General features: G+C 42.0%; 2 protein-coding genes across 2 annotated transcripts in view; both read right to left on the reverse strand.

Annotated features, from left to right (window-relative positions):
• msrab (methionine sulfoxide reductase Ab) overlaps nucleotides 1–4166 on the reverse strand; it is a 47110-nt gene extending 42944 nt beyond the window's left edge. Inside the window, exon 1 of the mRNA XM_069707088.1 lies at nucleotides 4149–4166. The gene's annotated coding sequence lies outside the window, so the exon portion shown is untranslated. The remainder of the gene's footprint in view (nucleotides 1–4148) is intronic.
• Nucleotides 4167–8532: 4366 nt separating this feature from the next.
• On the reverse strand, nucleotides 8533–17387 carry ythdf2 (YTH N6-methyladenosine RNA binding protein F2). The gene is made up of 6 exons (XM_069707102.1): nucleotides 17109–17387; nucleotides 16816–16840; nucleotides 15288–15367; nucleotides 12344–14038; nucleotides 10405–10470; nucleotides 8533–10033 (listed from the first exon to the last, which is right to left on the reverse strand). Exons 1-6 carry the CDS (start codon nucleotides 17133–17135, stop codon nucleotides 10010–10012), a joined length of 1917 nt encoding a protein of 638 aa, XP_069563203.1. The 5' UTR covers nucleotides 17136–17387; the 3' UTR covers nucleotides 8533–10009.
• Between the last annotated feature and the right edge of the window lie 1392 nt (nucleotides 17388–18779).

Consider the following 18779-nt stretch of genomic DNA (forward strand, 5'->3'; position numbering starts at 1 on the left):
ATGTCGACAGTCTGCAAAAAACTTTTAACATTTAGCGTTTCGCAAAATAACGCTTGACGCAGCTAATTCGAATTGAACGTGTCTTGTGAATTATTCCTATATATCTGGCAATTCGTGCAGATTCAGTGTCACACACTAGAGACAGATCGTATTTTCCATAAAAAATGATCTATCAAATTCTAGGACATTTTATTCCATCAGAGTATGTAATTCCGTGTGATATTTAAAACAGATATTTTACGCTTTTGGTAAAAATGGAGATCAAAGGGTGGAAAGTAAATGTGTGTCAAATTGCTACCGTGGAGACATTCAGCCGTTTTAGCCTGCACGGTTTTGGAAATTCCTGACAAATATCCCAGTGACCCAAACCGTACGATTCTCACTTCCAGGATCACTTGAAACTATATTATTACTTCTGATTGCGACGAAACATAAGTAAATCCCAATCAACGTGCACTGAACATAGAAAGCATTGCAGCAACTGTGATTTGTAATCAGCTCAACAGCCAGTATTTCTACATTGTGTCTTTTTGAGTGTTCATTATCGTTAAAAAAAAATTGTAGCGGTGTTTTTAAATGTATTACTATATAGATAGAAATTTGTTTTATTTGAAAAAAATATATCTACAATTTCTTTAGCTGCGACATGTAGCACTGGAGATCAAATATGACAACAGTGTGGCATAGGTCTAAACAGTTCGAGAAAAAAATGGTGAAACTCAGAGTGACAGCCATTATAAGAAAAAAGAAAAAAAAAAGTAGAATACAATGGGATAAGTCAAAACATGAACACATAAAAAAATATATATACTCAAACAGGACGGATCTCTCTGCATAGATGTGACAGTTGAAGATGTCGACACATTTCAAAATAATGAGAAAGGTTAGGAGCGGGGATATCGGGATGAGCTAAGTGGTGAAGTGAGGCATGAGACGGGGAAAGAGCAATGGAGTGCTGGAGGAAGCGAGAGATGGAAAAGGATTGGTAATACATGCAAAAAAAAAAAAAAAAGAGAGAGGTGAGGTGGTCCCTGGTAGATTCAGAGCTGTTAGTGGACGAGTGTGTGTGTGTGTGTGTGTGTGTGTGTGCGCGTGTGCGTGTGCACGTGAGTGAGAGTTTGAGTGGGGAGAAAGAGAAGAGGAGAATGGGGGGGAGTGGGGGGAGGAGTGTTAGTGTGGCTGTCCATTTCCCGGGATCAGCTGATGGCCGCGGATGATGGAGCGAAGGAGGGTCAAGGGTCAAAGCCTTGCATTGTCAGCCTAGCCTCGCTCTCCCGTGGGGTTCCCTCCTTCCCTCCCTGCCGCCCTCCCTCCCTCCCCCGGCCCCCCTCCTCCATCCATCCCCTGCTGCCTCGGCCACATTTACATACATTTATCAACACCGTGCGGTCGGTCGTCGTGGCTCGCCAGGAGAGAGGTTGCTGGCCGGCTACCCCCTGCAGTCTACGGCGCTGCAGCTCACGCACTCATCGCAAAGTCATATTTGTAAGCATTTCATATTGTGTCCGGGCACTGGTGCGTTCTGTGTGTGTGTGTGTGTGTGTGTGTGTGTGTGCATCTGCATTAAATGTGTGTGTGCTGTATATCTGGGCAAATTTGTGTCTCCGTGCACATCTACATGTATGTGTGTGTGTGTGTGTGTGTGTGTGTGTGTGTGTGTGTGTGTGTGTGTGTGTGTGTGTGTGTGTGTGCAGGACAAGACAAGGCCTCCCATCCCCTCCCCCCCACCACCGAGTATTAGGCCTACCCTCCTCACCCTTCACCCCCTCCTTCCTATTTCCCCCCCCACACACACACACACACCTCCCCCCACTTTGCCTGTGTAATCCCTGCCAGCTGGCCCTGTTGGCTAATCCCTCTGCACTGATCAGCTGGGCCACGCATCCAGTACGGGACAGGACAGGGACAGGGGCAGATAGGGGCGGGACGCTCTATATGTATGTGTGTGTGCGTGTGTGTGTGTGTGTGTGTGCATGTGTGTTTGTGTGCATGTGTGTGTGTGTGTGTGTGTGTGTGTGTGTGTGTGTGTGTGTCTGCATGTGTGTTTGTGTGCATGTGTGTGTGTGTGTGTGTGTGAGGTGGGGGGTGGTGTCGACCAGAAAGCATAAATTGAAGCCCGTGCCTTCGCCTCGGCGCAGTGTGTCTGTGTGTGAGCCAGTTGCCTGTTCCTCCTCGTCCGTCCATCCCTTATCTCTCTCCTTCTCCTCTTTCTCCCTTGGATCCTTATACATATATACCTACCTGGCTTATATATGTATATTTTACATTTTGGGCTTTTTTTTTTTTTTTTGTCTTCCTTTTTGGTTTTGTCTTGAGCAGATCCAAATGGATTTTTTTTTTCTGATGGTGGTGCCTGGGTAGAATTTAGCTGATTTTTTTTTTTTTTTTTTTTTTTTCCTGCTACCCTCTCCTCTCTCCCCCGACTGCATGCGTGACACCTGCCTGCCTCCCGTCCCTTCAGCCCCCTTGTCCGCCATCCCACCACCACCCCCACCCCCCACCCCGTGTGCCTGCACCCCTGCTCTTCCAAACCCACAAGGACCTTCACAGGATGGAGCTGCGCAGTCACAGCTACAACTACAGCAACAACAATAACAAAACCAGGACCGAGGACCTGAAGGAGGAAATACTCCGCAGCTTCTCTGCTATTTTTTTTTTTGCCTCATCTTTAGAGAGGAAGGATATATTTGATCTGAGAAAAAAAAAAAAAAAAAAAAAAACGTGTTCTGTTTGTGCTACAGTAATATTCTACAGGGTCAAATAGAAAGGAATTAAGCACAGTGGTCAAGTTTAAAAAAAAAAAAAAAGAAAAAAAAAAGAGGGATTTCAGGTGTAACACCAGCAGTTTTTCGTGAGACTCTTTCGTAATGGCAAAGAAGCAAAAATGTGTCCTTGTGCTTTTGCTTTGTGCCAAACATTAGCATGCTAAATTCATTTATTTGCATATTATTAATCACAGGCTGGAGATTGTTGTTATTTAGATCCTGTTTTCCAGTCTGTACATGGCTATAGTTACATGCGCAGAGTGCACACACACAGAGAGAGAGAGAGAGAGAGAGAGTGAGTGAGAGAGAGAGAGAGAGAGAGAGAGAGAAAACACAGTACAGAAGAGATGGAGAGTGGGAGGGAGGGAGGGGAGGAGGGGAAGGGGGAGATAACGACACAGCTTTACCAACTGTAATGAAGAACCGCTTGGTCTGGTTAAAGCGTACCGAGCTCCTAACCAGGAACAGTGGAGGCAGTGCTGTGGTGAGGATCAGGCATAGCGATGCATCGCAGTGTGTTCTCATAAATATCTAGCCGTCATCCTTTGTTTTGCTCTGAGGGGGGAAGATGGTCTGCAGGAATGGTAGCAATCAGGTAGCTGGGCTGCTGCTGTCTTTATGGTGCAACAAAGGTAGCCTTGCTCGCTCGCTCTATCTCACTCCGTTTCTCTGCGCTCTCCTCTCTCCGTGGTGCTTTTTTAATGATGTGTCCTAGTACGTGTATACAGTCGTAATGGTGTGAATCCTGCTTTGATGTTCACCAGATGTAAATTTATTTTTGTCACATTTTGTTGCTGGTAACCCTTTCGTGCTCCTTGACAAACCTGAGCATGAATTTACACACTGTGGACTGTTCAAACAGAGGAACCACAATGTCATCGGTTTGTATCGTATGTCTTTCTTTTTTTTTTTTTTTCTTTCTTTCTTTTCTGTATTGTCTGTGTAGAAAACGCGTTTTCATTGCAAAAGGGAGGATGCACGTTAGTGTGGGATTAGCATGCGATGTACTTTGACGTGTGAAAGGACCGCATAGCCGCCTCTGAGCCCACAGGGATGAGAGATCACAGGTGAGGAGAGGGGAATGAGAAAGTCAACCGATGGACTGAACACACGATGGACACAAATACGATGCTCCTTTAAGACTGAGAAAGTGATAGTGTTTACAGCAAAATGTGCAAAATGGCTTGAGAACAAGAACAGAAAGGAGGGAAAGTATTAAAAGCATGGTAAGTGACCCGATCTGACCAGAATATGAAAAGTAGCCGCAAACGTTTTGGAAGTTTCGGGTTTGAGCTCTTTGTGTTCACAGTGGACCTTGATTTAATTTCAATACAATTAAGGCACGCGGTGAATGCCAAGAGAGAAGCCACAGTCTTCGCTCACCTGACAGACCAGGATAAAGCCGCTCCAGGACAGGAGAGTGGCGCTGACGACTGCACAGATGGACGTTCCCCACAATCCTATGAGATTAACAGGGGAAGCAGGAGAACGAGCATTAGGCAAAGTTACAGGACGGTGACCCAAGACGGGTGCACAGATCAGTCAACGCAGTCCAGAGAGGATGTGTGATTAAGACGTAGCAGAGATAAAGACACCGTAATCACTGGCCTCCAAGTCTGCTGAGTCTACTAATATACTGGTTTCCATAATGTAAGAACAGACAGAGCCGTAGGCAGCCTACCAGTGTCGGTCCTGTGGCCAAATTGACAGAGGGATCACACTAGGGGGATTTGCCATGTGGTGACAGAGGGCCACTTCAAAGGTCTGTGTGTTTACGCATGAGCGTACACTTGCCCCGTCTGAGAGGAAGATGAAAAACAGGGTGAAAATGCTATGAGGGCATAATGTGTTGCTGGAGAATCGTTGGGTTTTATTCAGTTCTGCCATCAGGCCCATCATAAAATGTTACAACCTCCTGAATCATTCTCATGCATGCTGATTTATTCAATTTTCAACGAACCCTTTTACATTATCATCCATACTCTGAAAATATGGCTTTTACTCAATGAAATTCTTCTTTTTTTTTTTGCTTCTGAGTTTTTAGTATCACGCCTTTGTTTGTGTTTTTGTTCTGCCAAAAAAAAGTGTCAATAAAGACGTCATGTCACGGACCACATTTCTATTTGTACTATCTAATATTTCTTTTCAAAGTAAAAAAAAAAAAAAAAAAAAAAAAAAAAAAAAAAATCCCAAAGCACCATCAAGTAATTTAAATAATGAGCATCACTTCTACTCCTATAATCACAGAGCTGCATCAAATGATTCAAGCTGGAAATTGCTGTAGGCAACAGAGATGCGAGTTGACCTACATCTCGGATGATGGAGGCGGAATACGCAAAAAAAAAAAAAAAAGTGAATTTTTCTGTAGATTCCTTTCGAGCTATTTCGCTTACCGCTGTGGCTCTAAATTCTAGATTTGTTTTTAAGGATATAGTCAGACTAGAAATATGACTCAGTGTGTTTATTACAGATTTTTTTTTTTTTTTTGGTATAAAATCATCACTAAAACAAATCAGGAGTGATGTATCAGGTCGAAATGTAAAATAGAAACACAAAGGGTATCCTTTTAGAATATAGTCTCCATCAAACGAGATGCAATACGCTTCTTTTGTTGATATAGTAGCGAATGACGTTTCATTATTGCCCGTCATCCCCGCACAATTAGAGCATGCACAGGGGCAAGAGTGCCACATATGTTACGACAGAGGTCATCAACTGTTTTCCGGCCCCTTTGCCATGTCTACACATTATGCATTTTCAAAAGTCCCAATACAATGGGGAGGCTGGGAGGAGTGAGGTGGGGGTAGCACTCAATATATCAACAGTGCGGGACCCCCTGGCGATGGAGAGCAGGTGACCGCATATAGACCCCCCTCACGTGATAAAAACATTCATCATCGTGACATATTCTTATTCCTAAGTAGCCTACATATTTTTTTTGTTTGTTTTTTTTTTTGTTGCTGCAACTGCTTTCCGTTATGACACCAAATAATGTAAAAACAATTATAATGCTGATGACAGGTGAGAAATTAAAGGATATTAAGAAGAGAAATATTTCCGTTCAATGTTAAAAGTTTTTCTTTTAAATGATATACTTATTTTAACATGTCTTTTTTAAAAAAAAATAAAAAATTTTTTTTAGGGCGCTTAATGTATGAAATACATGTAAAATGTGATCAAGTAACTGCAACCAGTGAGGAGCATTAACATTATTACATTTTTATCTGTCAAAAAAAGAAAGCAGTCCACACATTCTTGGGTTACATTAGAAGTGTTTTTCAACACAACGTTTATCTTTTCCTTTTGAGGCAGGTTTTCTGAAACAAAAATGCGCGAAAAGGGAGAAGGAATCTAATTTAGTCATGTAAATAGAGGTCGGGTTGGCGACATGGTGAAGCGTCACTAATGGAAGAAAGAGATGGATGCCTTATGATAATGAGGGGAAAATAAAGCAGAACCATGACCTTGCAGTGCAATATGAACCCACAGACACAACGGATTTCACTTGCAGCTCTCTCACTGAACATCACTTTCTGCAAGGAAATAACAACAGAAATGACTTCAAATATTTGGCCCGCGTGAGAGAAATCCAGGCTCATATTTGAAATGTTAAAACGAGTAATGGCATAATCCCTTAAATCAGCGAACAAATAAGAGCACTCGTTTTGATTTCTTACTGGGTTCTTCCGCGTAGCTTTTATTTATTCTTCCAAATTTGGATCTGAATTAAGAGTTCACTAAACTTAACGAGAAGAGACCGCCTGACGATGATTCAAGTAGGGATTTAGTCGACATGTCGAGTTTCTGCAAGCGAGAAAAGAAATAAATCCCTTACAAGCACACGCACCATAACTGTGGGGCATTTTTTTTGTTTGTTTGTTTGTTTGTTTTTCTTCCTCTCACCACAATAAAGTAACTTGTTTTCTTTCTCCATCTTCTCAGTGCATTTAGCTTCATGTGCGCCACGAGATGCGACTGCGTGCTGACATCCTCCTCCTCCTCCTCCTCCACTTTCGTCCCGTTTTCTCTTTCTTCTCCTGCACCGTCTCGGTATGGCCGATATATCTGCCTGTGTTAGACGGGCCCGCTCATTTGCATCCCAGGAGGGGCTAAAAGACGTCCCCCGGAGACGCTGCAGATAAGGGTCACAGGAGATCCCCTCGAGGCGTCGTGTTTGCCACGCACCCTCCGCGCAGACGACGACACGTGCCGTCGACCTCCCCTCTCGACAGCCGCGCACGACACGCACGCGCGGTACTCTCGTGGACCCCCCCCCCCCCCCACTCCTCCCTGCACTCGAGTCCCAAACAGCTGAGTGATGCTCGCCCGTTATCATCTCATCAACTATTTTCCCTTCTTTTCAGGATAAGCCGCTCTTTCTTACTTGAATTATTATGATGATGATTGTTATGCAGCCATGTTAAGGCCATCTTTGAGTATATTTCTTTTGAGTTTTTTTTTTTAATTTTTTATAGGCCTACCAGACGGGATGCAGGAGAGAATGATAGACATCCCTTCATCTGGACTGTTTTTTTTTTTTTTTTTTTTTTAGGCCAAAGCTTCATTTGCATCACTTGCATTTCCTATGAATTAAAGTCAGGCATTATTTTTGATAAACTACCATATAGACTATCTAAATTCAGAGACGGAGATTAAAAACGGGGATTATTGCGTTGCTTTGGAAAGCAATTAAATGATTGAATATCAGATTTTTGTTTTTTTTGTTTGTACTTATACTGATGGCATACAAACCAATCTAACATTAGAAAACGGTATTAGACTGCAATGTGTTTAGAGGCTTGCAAGTTGCGTCTTTTAAAGAGACGGTAGGTTGTTTAAATTTGGTGTTAGGGACCAGTTTTTCAGTTTTAAAGGCAAAATTGAAATGTAGATTTCCTTTGTTGGTGGCGTTTTAGGCCACATAAACCCATTAAATAAAAAAATAAAAAAATGAGTAAGATGACCTACAGGACACAGCATTGATGATTAATGGATTGTTTTTAGAAACACATTTTTTACTATTTTTCCAGTCTGTGATAAAAGGCAGAGCTTTGATTTATCAAAAAAAATGAATACAAAAATAAAATAAAAACATATTTCAGACCAAATGTGGCTCCAGAAGGCCTCGATGCTGGGACCTGTTTAGGAAAAGCAGTCTGAGGAAGCTGAGCTTTAGTGAAGACCTATAGTCTGTGGTGAAGAGGGAAAAGAACAGCAGTAAATAGTCCTGTGTCGCCCTCTTGTGGCCACTACGTTCACTACAGCGCATCTGACGAAGACAGAAAATGGCGGACTGCAGAATATTTGTACTCTCAAGACGAAACAGGTGAATGCATTTTAAACGGACATCACATTTTCACAACGTTTAGGTCAAGCTCTGCCTTATCTTTTGGCATGCTGCACCCGTTTCGATAATACTCGGTGTTTGCAAACTTAATATTTTTGCTCGCCATTAATGAAGAACATTGGTCCGAAGTCAAACCTGATCAGGTCCAAACTAACAACCATATATCATACTTGAAATACACAACACAGACCTTTACCAAATATTAGTTCAGCAGGGTACTTTAGTGGAGCCTGGTGCCGCAACAAATGAAACAAGGTAAAAACACATTTTTACTGCATGCCTACATCCCAACAGATATTTAATATATTATGAAATATACATCCCACCTGCTGTAAGGAAGAGGACAACTCAAATAGACAGGTACAACATGCCACCCATGTGACTATGTGAAACCGGCCAATGAGGAGAAGAACCCACATGTGACTTTGTGGAGCATCTTTATTATGCCACAAATAAAAGCCAGTAGTTCTGAAAGAGGACCTTGCGATTTTGTACTCACCAACAATGACATTCTGAAAAATGGTCGAAGCTGATTGTGATTTTATAGCATGTAAGGTTGGCAGAGTGGAAACGGGAACCCGGGAGTGTGGAGGACGAGGCGGGTTTGGAAAGTAGAAAGGGAAGAAATGCAAAGTACTATGGTGTGAAGTGAAGTCTGAATGGGGGAGCAGACAGGTTGCACATGAAGGTTTAGCAGAAAAAAACCCAACAACAACAACAACAACAAAAAAAAACATTCATTCATAATCGCATGTGGGGAAAAAGAAAAAAAAGGAAGATGCACAGACGCGCTGCACGACAAAACTGCTTTCCACAGTCAAACAAGGGGAATGCACACAGTTCTGCTGAATATACCACATTTATTACTTTTGAACTGATTAATAGAAAGAGTGGGGGCAAGGCCACTCGCATCACTGTCTTTAGAAAAACGGAGGAAGGAGAGAGAGAGAGAGAAAAAAAAAGAAAAAAAAAAGCAGCCCATAGCAACAATGAATTAACTTGTCCAAGAGAAAGAAACAAAAAGAGGGTAAATTAAGTCCAATGAAGACTTAACAGAGGGCCCCAACTTTTTAGACCATGAAATTATACAGCGAGCAAGGCTCATCAACTTAACATTTCTTCTGCTCTCAAACACTTGACCCCCTTCCCTACTCTTCCTCTCCAGATGCCCCTGACCCTACCTCCCCCACACACTTCATCCAACTCATGGGAAAACAAAACATAGAGGGCCTTTCTGAACATCTGCAGTCCGCTCAAACAAACACATGGCAAGCATGTACAAAAGATTCAGGAGTGAGTGTAGTTGGCACCCTCCTACGATGAAAATCCGCCGGGTCCTGGTTGAAGATTTGAGCATCCTCAGAAGACAGAAGTGGGGGTGGGGTTGGGGTGGGAGGGGGCGGGGGGTGGGGGTTTACAAAGAAAATGAGACAAACTGCCCATTCTTCACGTTGGGACACTATTATTAGCCAACACTACAAATTTCTATTGGATTTGTGTGTTTTGTGTGAAAATTACAGACTTGCTCTTGGACCATAAAAACAGAGGATGATCCTTTTGGGGAGAAAAAAAAAAAAAAAAAAGAAGAAGAAGGAAAAAGCAGCATACAAGGGAAAAAGCATATGTAGTGGAATGGGGTGGGGCAAAAAAGATTTCACCTAAGGATGCTATGCATTTAGTTGTAGTCCTATGAATAATCGTTTCCTTTTCTTTTTACTACAAGTTCGAAGTAAGTCTTTAAAGTCAAAAGAAATCAAAGTCTTCATTTAGTTTTTTTGTCCTTTGTTAATTCCTCACCCCTATTAGAATTTCTTAGAGAGATCTGGATGTAATGATGTAATGGGGTGGACAGGGCTTTAGGGGGGCCATTGCAGTCTTTTGACCAAAGCACCAACTGTTACTTGACTCGTCCTTGGCGCTCCTGGAACAAAATCAAAAGAAAGAAATTACACCACACAAAATAATGACAGATGACTGAGTGACACAGATTCACCCCCCCCCCCCCAGTTCCTCCTGTTTGTTATTTCATAGAGGCAAATGTGCACAGAGCCCTTGAGGGCATCTACTATTAATGACATTCAATGAATTACAACCACAGGGCTCTTGTTGATGTTTAAAAGGAAACTCGATAAGCTGTGGACGCTTCACATCTCAACAGTGTTTAACTACTAAAGTTTTAAGATATGACAAAATATCAAGTACACAGAGCATTTGAAACATGTCAAGTGGGACCGTCTCTTAAGTATTAAAATAACTGCATCAGAATATGACTGGAAAGATGGGGCAAGTTACCTGAAGCCTGTAATGACTCCTGTTGCTTGGGTTGCTGGGATATGGCTCACTGCCTTGGACCTCCACCTGTCACACATAGGAGTGAAAACTGAGTGTATCTGACGGATTTCACATTCAAACAGACAAGCGTTCTTGCTTAAAATGAGATCTTTGGAACAAATTTGACCTAAAAGTTAACTCGGAAACGAGCCTAGAATTTTTAAACGGCACAGGATTTTGGTAAGAGATTGGAAACGTAACAGTAAACTCAACAAGTCAGGATGGAAAGTTAAAATGTACTTTACAACACTGCCTACAGAAGAAAAAAAAAAATTAAAAAAAAAAATAATAATTTGGCAGACATGCCAAAACTAAAATGTCACTTTACTCTTTTAGCCTGTGATAAATCTGAGCCTACCATGTATAATTAACAATGTGTGCCTTTGGATAAAGACTTTAGGTACTTGAAGTTTCATATTCCGGCAGATCTGACCCTTTTGTTCTCAGCTATGCAAATAAACAGCCCGTTTTTACTGCTACCAACAACCAATGATCACTCAGGATCTCTCGTCTGAAAGCAAATCAAGAAAACAAGTCTTTCGGACAAACAATGCAGCACAGTTTTGGAAATCTGCTGGTTTGGCATTTTAAGGTGGTATACATAAATATGGCCATATAAAAAAACAACAACAATGGAAATGGGATGTTGTATTTCTTAAATGAAAGCCTTAAAAAGAACACTGTTGCAAAGTCCTTTAACTATTTAAATAACTGTTAAGCACTGCATAATTATAGGTGCTGCATTTGTTCTTGTACAGATGTCTTGCCATCAAGCGTGACAACGCAAGAAGCAGAAGTAGAAGTCAGTGTACCCAGCAAAATCTTACAGAAACGGAACATTTTGAAATAGAGATGCTAATCAAATCGGTTTCTGGAGCTCATGGATCCAGGCCTTTTAAGCACTAGACGGTGACCTTTAGGCAGCATATTGTGTTGTGACTTTAACAAGCAAGACACTTTGAGCAAACTTCCAACTAAACAAAGACAGTGGAACAAAAAAAAGGAAAAAAAAAAACACATACCACCAATAAACACCTACAAAAGGCCAACTTACGAAAGGTTATTAAGCTGCCGTGTTAAGACTTTAAGGTAATATAGCATCTAATTTGTCCTGCTGTGAAGTCAAAAGGTTGCAAAATGTGTAACAACTGTGCAAAACAAAGACGCAGTATCTTTTTCAAAACTAAAAAGACGAAAGGCAAATAAATATCTCCATATTTTTAGAACTGCAGTTGACATGGGCTTTTCTGGTTGTTCATGAGATTGATGGTGACAGCTCTACACAGAATAAGATTTTAATACCAAAAAAAGAGCGTGAGGACATAAGGGGGGAAAAAAAAAAAAAAGAATTCATTTCCCACAGCTTCAGTAGGCTGCACACAAGATACCACCGATAAAGCTGTCAAAATGAAATGTCTAAACCACAACACCAAAAAAATAAATTGGATTTTCAGACATGTTTTCATGTTATTTACTGAATATTTCTATTTTATATTTAAAAATATATATATATTTATACTTTTGGGTAAATATCATGAGGTAATGATTTCTTGTGTTCATTCCTACGTGTTGTGCTATTCTGTTTAAAAACCACATGACATGAGAGTCATAACAGGTAGAAAACATACCACAGTGAAAAATTGAAAACAAAGAAGTCACAAAATATCCTAATGCCTATAATGCCATCAAATTCTTTTCAAAGATCTCAATCCAGCTGTAAATCCTTGAAACTTCACTGTATCCCTTTTTAATGCAAAAAGCAATGTTGTAAATGCACAAGCATCCAAATAGACTTCATACCCTACAACTTTTTTTCAAAACAAGTTAAAGAGAATTCTTTTTCTTTCTTTTCCCACTCATCTCTTTTATAATTTACTTTATCCAGCAGTAACTTTGTTACCTTTTTAACACACTCTTCCTCCTCCTGACGCTTCTCGTAGTGAGAAAAGTCATCGAAGATGGAAGTGGTGTGTTTATATCCAGCGATGATCTTTAGCACCTGCCTGGCCTTGTCCAGTGGCACCTCCTGTGTGTCCCGAGAGTTGGTCACTGGCTTATTTTCGTTGTTCTCCAGTCGAATGTGCCTCAGCTGACTGTTGGGAACGTCCTTAACAAAGATCCAGCGCACATCAAAACGACCCTTCCACTTGTCCTGCGACCACACGCCAGCAGACGTGTTGTAGTCCACGGGTGAGCGCATCTCTGCTACACCACAGAAGTGACCGCTCCCATTGACACTGAACAGAAGATAAAGCGGCCCTTTGCCACCCAGTGAACGGTAAGCCGCATCGAGCCTCTTGTTGCCGTGCTCCGTGCTGCACCAGATGTTATACTTGATGGAGCGGTGGATGTCATCCTCCGAGTAGCTCTTGATGATGAACACCCGGCCCTGCTTGGGATTCCAGTCAAAGTCCTTGGGGTTGTAATTGTTGACCATGCGCAACTTCTCTAAAACTGGGTGAGGCTCAGACGGGACCCCAGTAACCACACCCACACCAGAAGAGGTGGGAGGTGACTGGCCTGCACCACTCCCACTGGCATCCCCAAATCCATTTGCCCGGTTCCGTGGAGGCACCCAGCGAGTAGGTTGAGAAGGTTGCTGCTGTTGGTTTGGTGGAGGAGGACCTTGGGAGAGAGGAGGCTGGGGCATCTGAGCCATACCTGGCTGCCCACTGGGTGGAAGCTGATGCTGCCCCATCTGGGAGACAGGTTGAACGAGCTGTCCGTTGCTCAGGGGCATTTGTGGGTTCCCTGCAGCAGTAGCTCCGGGCTGTGGGGAAGCCTGATTTGGGGGCTGCCCATTGCTTGGAATAGGGGGCACCTGCTGAGGAGTGGCAGCCTTAGGCATGCTGCCCTTGTTGTCCCAGGTGCCGATGTCCATGTTGTGTTTAATGGGCGGAGGAGGCAAATTAGCACCAGCCATGCCACCCTTGGTTTTAAGCTTGGGTTGAGGCTTGGCTGGCTTGCTGGCAATATCTGCCCAGGAGGCGGGCTTGGCAGGGGCAATAGAGACAGGAGGCATGCTGGGAGGTCCTACAGATGATACAGGACCAAGGGGACCCCCACCAGGTAAGCCAGAGCCAACCACCTTAGGAGCCATGTCCCCGTTGCCACCAGGTGCAGCACCACCGATCTTAAGCCCAGCCATGCCCTGGTCAAGGCTGTTCATACCGGGTGCCTTGTTGAGGGGCTCATTGGCAGCAGGTGCAAATGGGGACTGTCCATCAATCATGGCACCCCCAAGTGAGCTGGGAGCATAGGCATAGCTGCTGCTGTAGCCAGAGCTTTGCGGCGTCCCCGTCTGTCCCTGAGAGCTGCTGTTGCCCCATGCCGAGAAGTCGATGCCACTGGGGAAAAAGTTGAAGCCGTGCTGGCCTAGGAATGGGTTACTCCCCAGTGGGCCTGGCTGGCCAAACATAGCGTCCGGGAGGTAGTGGGGTTCCCCATTGCTCAGCTGTCCATAGGAGGCCAGGTAAGGCATGGGAGGGTCCCCACCTGTGGACCATGCTGCCTCATTTAGGGAGTAGGAAAATCCTATGGAGGGGCTGTAGTAGCTGGGCATGTACGAGTCCGACATGGCCGTATAGGCATTGCTCTAAATAGAAAAAGAAGTAGATTTAGTGACAAAACGTAAAGAAAAAAAAAAGTTATTTGCAACAGCACCCGTTCTTAATTGCCAATTCAACATAATTGCTGACATTAACAGTAAACATTAGTTTCTTCTATACACTTATATACCTTGTTCTTATAGATCCAAAAAGTCAGACCAAGTTAAAGTTATCATTGTCATTACACATCAAAGATCCACCACGCAGTAATGATCTACAGCAACCCTGCTTTCTTAGTATCCCCCCCTTTCTAATATAATCTATAAATACATGTCACTGAACAATCAACTATGTTAATTCCTCGTTTATACTCTTGAACAAAAGGATGCTGCAATCTTCAGAGTAGAGAAAAATACAGGCTCCATGATTTTCCTCTACAACCCAGTTGACAGTGTGTCATTTACTACACAAGGGGAACTCCATAAACCACACAGTAAAGAAAAATAAAGTCCAAGGCCAATGAAAATAAGATGGTCAACAGAAATGTTCATTCTTGTTGCACATCCTTACGGGTTTCTTGCGTTTCATAGTAATGTAAAAAAGCAAGCTTCTAACAAGGCCTAAAGGCCAGTGAAATAAGTTAGTCCACAGATGTTATTGCTAATGTACTGGGAGAGAATTCTCCTGTAGTTGTTTACCGAAAAACCAGCTACAAAGCTTTTCCGAGACATAAACCAACTTTAAGAGATTTATGTTTGATATTGCGAAAATAAATTCTGTAACTGGTCAACAGATCTTTGTACACATTTTTTTTCTTCCAAAAGACCCGATTTGTCACATGTGCACTATGTTCGGTTTACACAACACTGGAATAAACCCACATCCGAAATATAATATCCAAAAATACATCCAACAGTGTATTAGATGCAGCATGTCAAGAACAAATATCAACTTTCCATTAGGGATGTTGTGAGCCAAACTACAAGATTGGTATCAGGATGAATCACTCCTCTATACATTATTCCAGATGATGACACCATCATTATTGTTGACTCATCATGTGCTCCTTATATTACAGCCACTTATTTTCCTTCGATAAATATACACAATGACTGTCCAAGCATCCACACTTAATGTGGTTACACAGAACGCCAACTACTGAAAAACCTGTGGATTTCGTTGACACATTTACGATTAACCCAAAACAAAATCCAGAGGGCGCGTCAGTCATTGATGATACGAGCGATTCAATTAAAAAGGAAGCAAAATGTGGGCAAACACCGGTCAAATGCTTACCTGTCTGGCCTGAGTATTCAGGTAAGGCTCAAACTCATCGTCATTCAAAGTATCCTTTTGGGTCACAGCTCCGTTTTGCACTGAAAAAAAAACAAAAAACAACACCGATGTAAATAGAGCGAACAGGTTTTTGTGCGACTCCACAATTGTGAGAGGTAAGACCGGGGCTGTGAAACATGGGACACAAAAAAAAAGTCAAATATAACCGTTTGCCAAAATATCTCGCTTTCGATCTCGCGTCGTTATTCTCGAGATGATTATTGTTGCTTTTTCACAATACAATTGTTGATAAGTAAATTATCAACGATATGGGCATAATGACTAAGTGGGTAAATAATAAGACACCACTTTATTGTCACGCAGCTTTTAAAAAAACCGGAGGGAAAAAAAAAAAAAAAAACTTCAATTATGTGCTCACAAGATTAAAATCTAGCCTCATCACGATATCATAAAAAAAAAAGTCAATATATCACCCAGGTCGATTTACATTATCATCATCACTTGTTACATAAGAAACCCACTCCCTGAAAATTTGTTATCACTGATAGGGGTAGGAAAAAAAACCAACCAACAACCCCGAGCATGGTAACAGCTCAATTTGCTCCAGATTACAGAGTAAAAGGAAAACCTGCTGCCAAACTTAACTTTTTTTGGGGGGGTGTTTTGTGGAGGGGGTAAAAGGTAGTTTGAACTGCTAAGTGACGTTTCAAGAGCCTATTTTGTGCTCACAAGTTCAGAGGAGATCTCTCGGTTATAGGTGACGTTTAAAACTACGTTTGATCCCACGAGACTCTTTGTAGGCCGCGGAAGAAACGCAGAGAGACGCCAAACAACAAAAAAAACACAACAAGCCGCGCTTTAAATAAACGTGATCCGACATTACAAGCGTGGAGATTTGTCTCCATTTGGACACAGGAAGAAGAAGAAAAAAAAAAGCATGTCGGGAAAAGACGTGTCGTTTTTGTGTGTGGTGGTGTGGGGGGGTTTATGTTAGCAACCAGCTAACGTTAGCAGGCTAGCGTCTCCCCCATGTTAACGAGCGCCAAGAGTCGGCTAACATTAGCCGGAGCGGCCAGGCGTGCACCTGTAGCGGCGTTAACACCGCAAAAATATAAATATATATATAGAGAGACGTGACAGATACAGAGAGAGTATAACCAGCGTCTTATCGCACCTGTTTGGGATAATATATATATATTAAAAAAAAAGAAGCGTTGCGAGTACCAAACCAGGAAAAGGATGTCGGTGTGTGTGTGTCACGTTACCATTTAACGGCGGCTAGTAGCTTCGATGCTACACCGTAACGATCGTAATATTTACAGAATAAATACAGATTTTGTGTTTTAATTTTATTTATTTTTTGGGGGGAGAAGAAAGCTAAAAAAAAAAAAAAAAAGGGACAACCAGCTACAATCCGCGCACGTAAGATTTCCAAAGCGGCACGTTTAAAAAAAAAAAAAAATCCGCATTCAACTCGGAGTCGATTAAAAAAAAAAAAACGTCAAGGACCGTGTTTGTTTGTTCTTACCTTTATTAGCTTGGCCTTTCGGTCTCTGGATTGGGTCCAGGTGATTCATGAAGGTTTGATTTATGAGAAGAGAGGAAGGGGAAAAAAAAATAGATGAAGAGATAATATTTTTTCAGCAGTCAAGTTTTCCCCTTTTTTTTTTTTTTTTTTTAGCAGGTGGTCGAGGCCTACTCCGCTAACCGAGCCGCAGCCGCCGCCTCGGGAGCTAAAAATGCTAAATCCTCGCTAGCCGTCGCGATGCTTTTGGAGAAATTTGGCCCTCGTTAAATGTTTCAGAAAATACCTCTTTTTACCTGTTCGAGAAGGCTGCTGGCTGACATGTCTTTTTTTTTTTTTTTTTTTTTTTTGTTGTTTTTTTTTTCCCCCCGGAGCCTGTGTAAATTTTTTTTTTTTTTTTTTTTAAACTCCTTAAAATAAAAGCGGCAGGGTGTAGAATTTTTGTCCTAGCTATGGAAGAGTTTCAAGCCAAGCGCCCCTTATCTCTCTACAGAGCCTTGGTTTCTACACAATGGCGGGCTGCAGTTTGCTTGACAGTCTCCTCAACATGGCTGGGGCGGCCCTCGTCGAAAAAAAAAAAACCCACGACGGCATTTATGCGCAGCGAACGCGCGCCCTCTGGTGGCGCGGAGGAGTTCGCCTTTTACTCGCCTTTTTACTCGCTTTTCCGATACGGATTTAAAAACTGGGATATTTGAGACTCCCCAAATTGTAAATACTAAATAAATTAAAAATTCAGAAGGCTTTCTGGACTGGCAGAACTTTGTGTGATACATAATTCTTAGAGACAGAGCAATAGACCCTTTTTTTTTTTTACGTTTGGCAAAGAATAGAGTCTCATAAAGCTAAAACTTGAAGATGGACATATAAATTCTACCAGGTTGCATTAAACCAAATTGGCCAGATCGCAAGGTAAACTAAGGGGTTGAAAAATAAAACAAAAATTCTAAATCCATTTTACTCCTAATTTTTTTTCTTCTGGAATATCTAATCCTGTTTGAAATATGAAACCTTCTAACCTACAAAACGAAAATGTAATTTGATGTTGTCTGCTTCCACAATCACATATCTTATCTTTTTTTTTTTTTTTTTCTACTGATTTGTAAAGAGTGAAAAATCGAGTAGGAGTCAACCTTGTGGAGGTCCAGCCCCCAAAAAAAGCCACTGAGCAGCTCTGGAGCCTCTGTTGAAATGGGCAGGTGGTAGGTGTGAATGTATTTAACTGTGGCCGATGCAGAGAGCTGAGCCCTCACCACTCAATATAACATCTCTTCATAAATAAATATTTAATTTCCCATTGGAACATAAATAGATTGTCCAATTGCTGAATGCATTTTGGCCTCACGACATGTGCATCCTTTTTTTTTTTTTTTTTTTTTTTTAACCTTTATCGCCGACTAGTGTTGTCTCACAGAAATGCTCTTTCTTTCAGCAAAGCTCTGAAAAAAAAGGCCATTGCCTGTCATTTCACACCCCTGCCACAAGGTGGACTCCGAGCCACTACCATGAATTTTCAACGTGGAAGCGAAGTCAAGATTGGCTTTTGTGTGCTGTGTAACTGTTACACATGACTATTGAGGACTACTCCTCTATTTCTCTTCCTATGAATCGCTCTACAAGCTATTCTACTCACTTACATATGCATAAAATACATTTCGTCCGCAGATCCTTTCATGGGTGTTACATTTTTTCTTTACAGGCTATTCATTTTGCATGTGTTGTTGATGTGCATGCAAGCCCAGCAATTATGTCACTAATTAGAAGTGTCTCTATGTTGATATTGCCTCAGTTTGTGAGTCATCCTTTATAAACTCACTAAGCCTGCCCACCATTCAAAAAACCCCAACACCAAAATAGAATACAATTAGTGGCTCTGAGACTCATTATTTTTTTAATGCTCTTTGTTGCTATCCGTCAGCAGTTAGAATGTGCATATATTTTACACAACACAAGTGCTATTATCTACA

This window comes from Brachyistius frenatus, unplaced genomic scaffold (assembly GCF_029030835.1).
Source record: "Brachyistius frenatus isolate BFR_SWC_R1_liver_20210118 unplaced genomic scaffold, ASM2903083v1 Contig_67, whole genome shotgun sequence".
NCBI classification, from domain to species: Eukaryota; Metazoa; Chordata; class Actinopteri; family Embiotocidae; genus Brachyistius; species Brachyistius frenatus.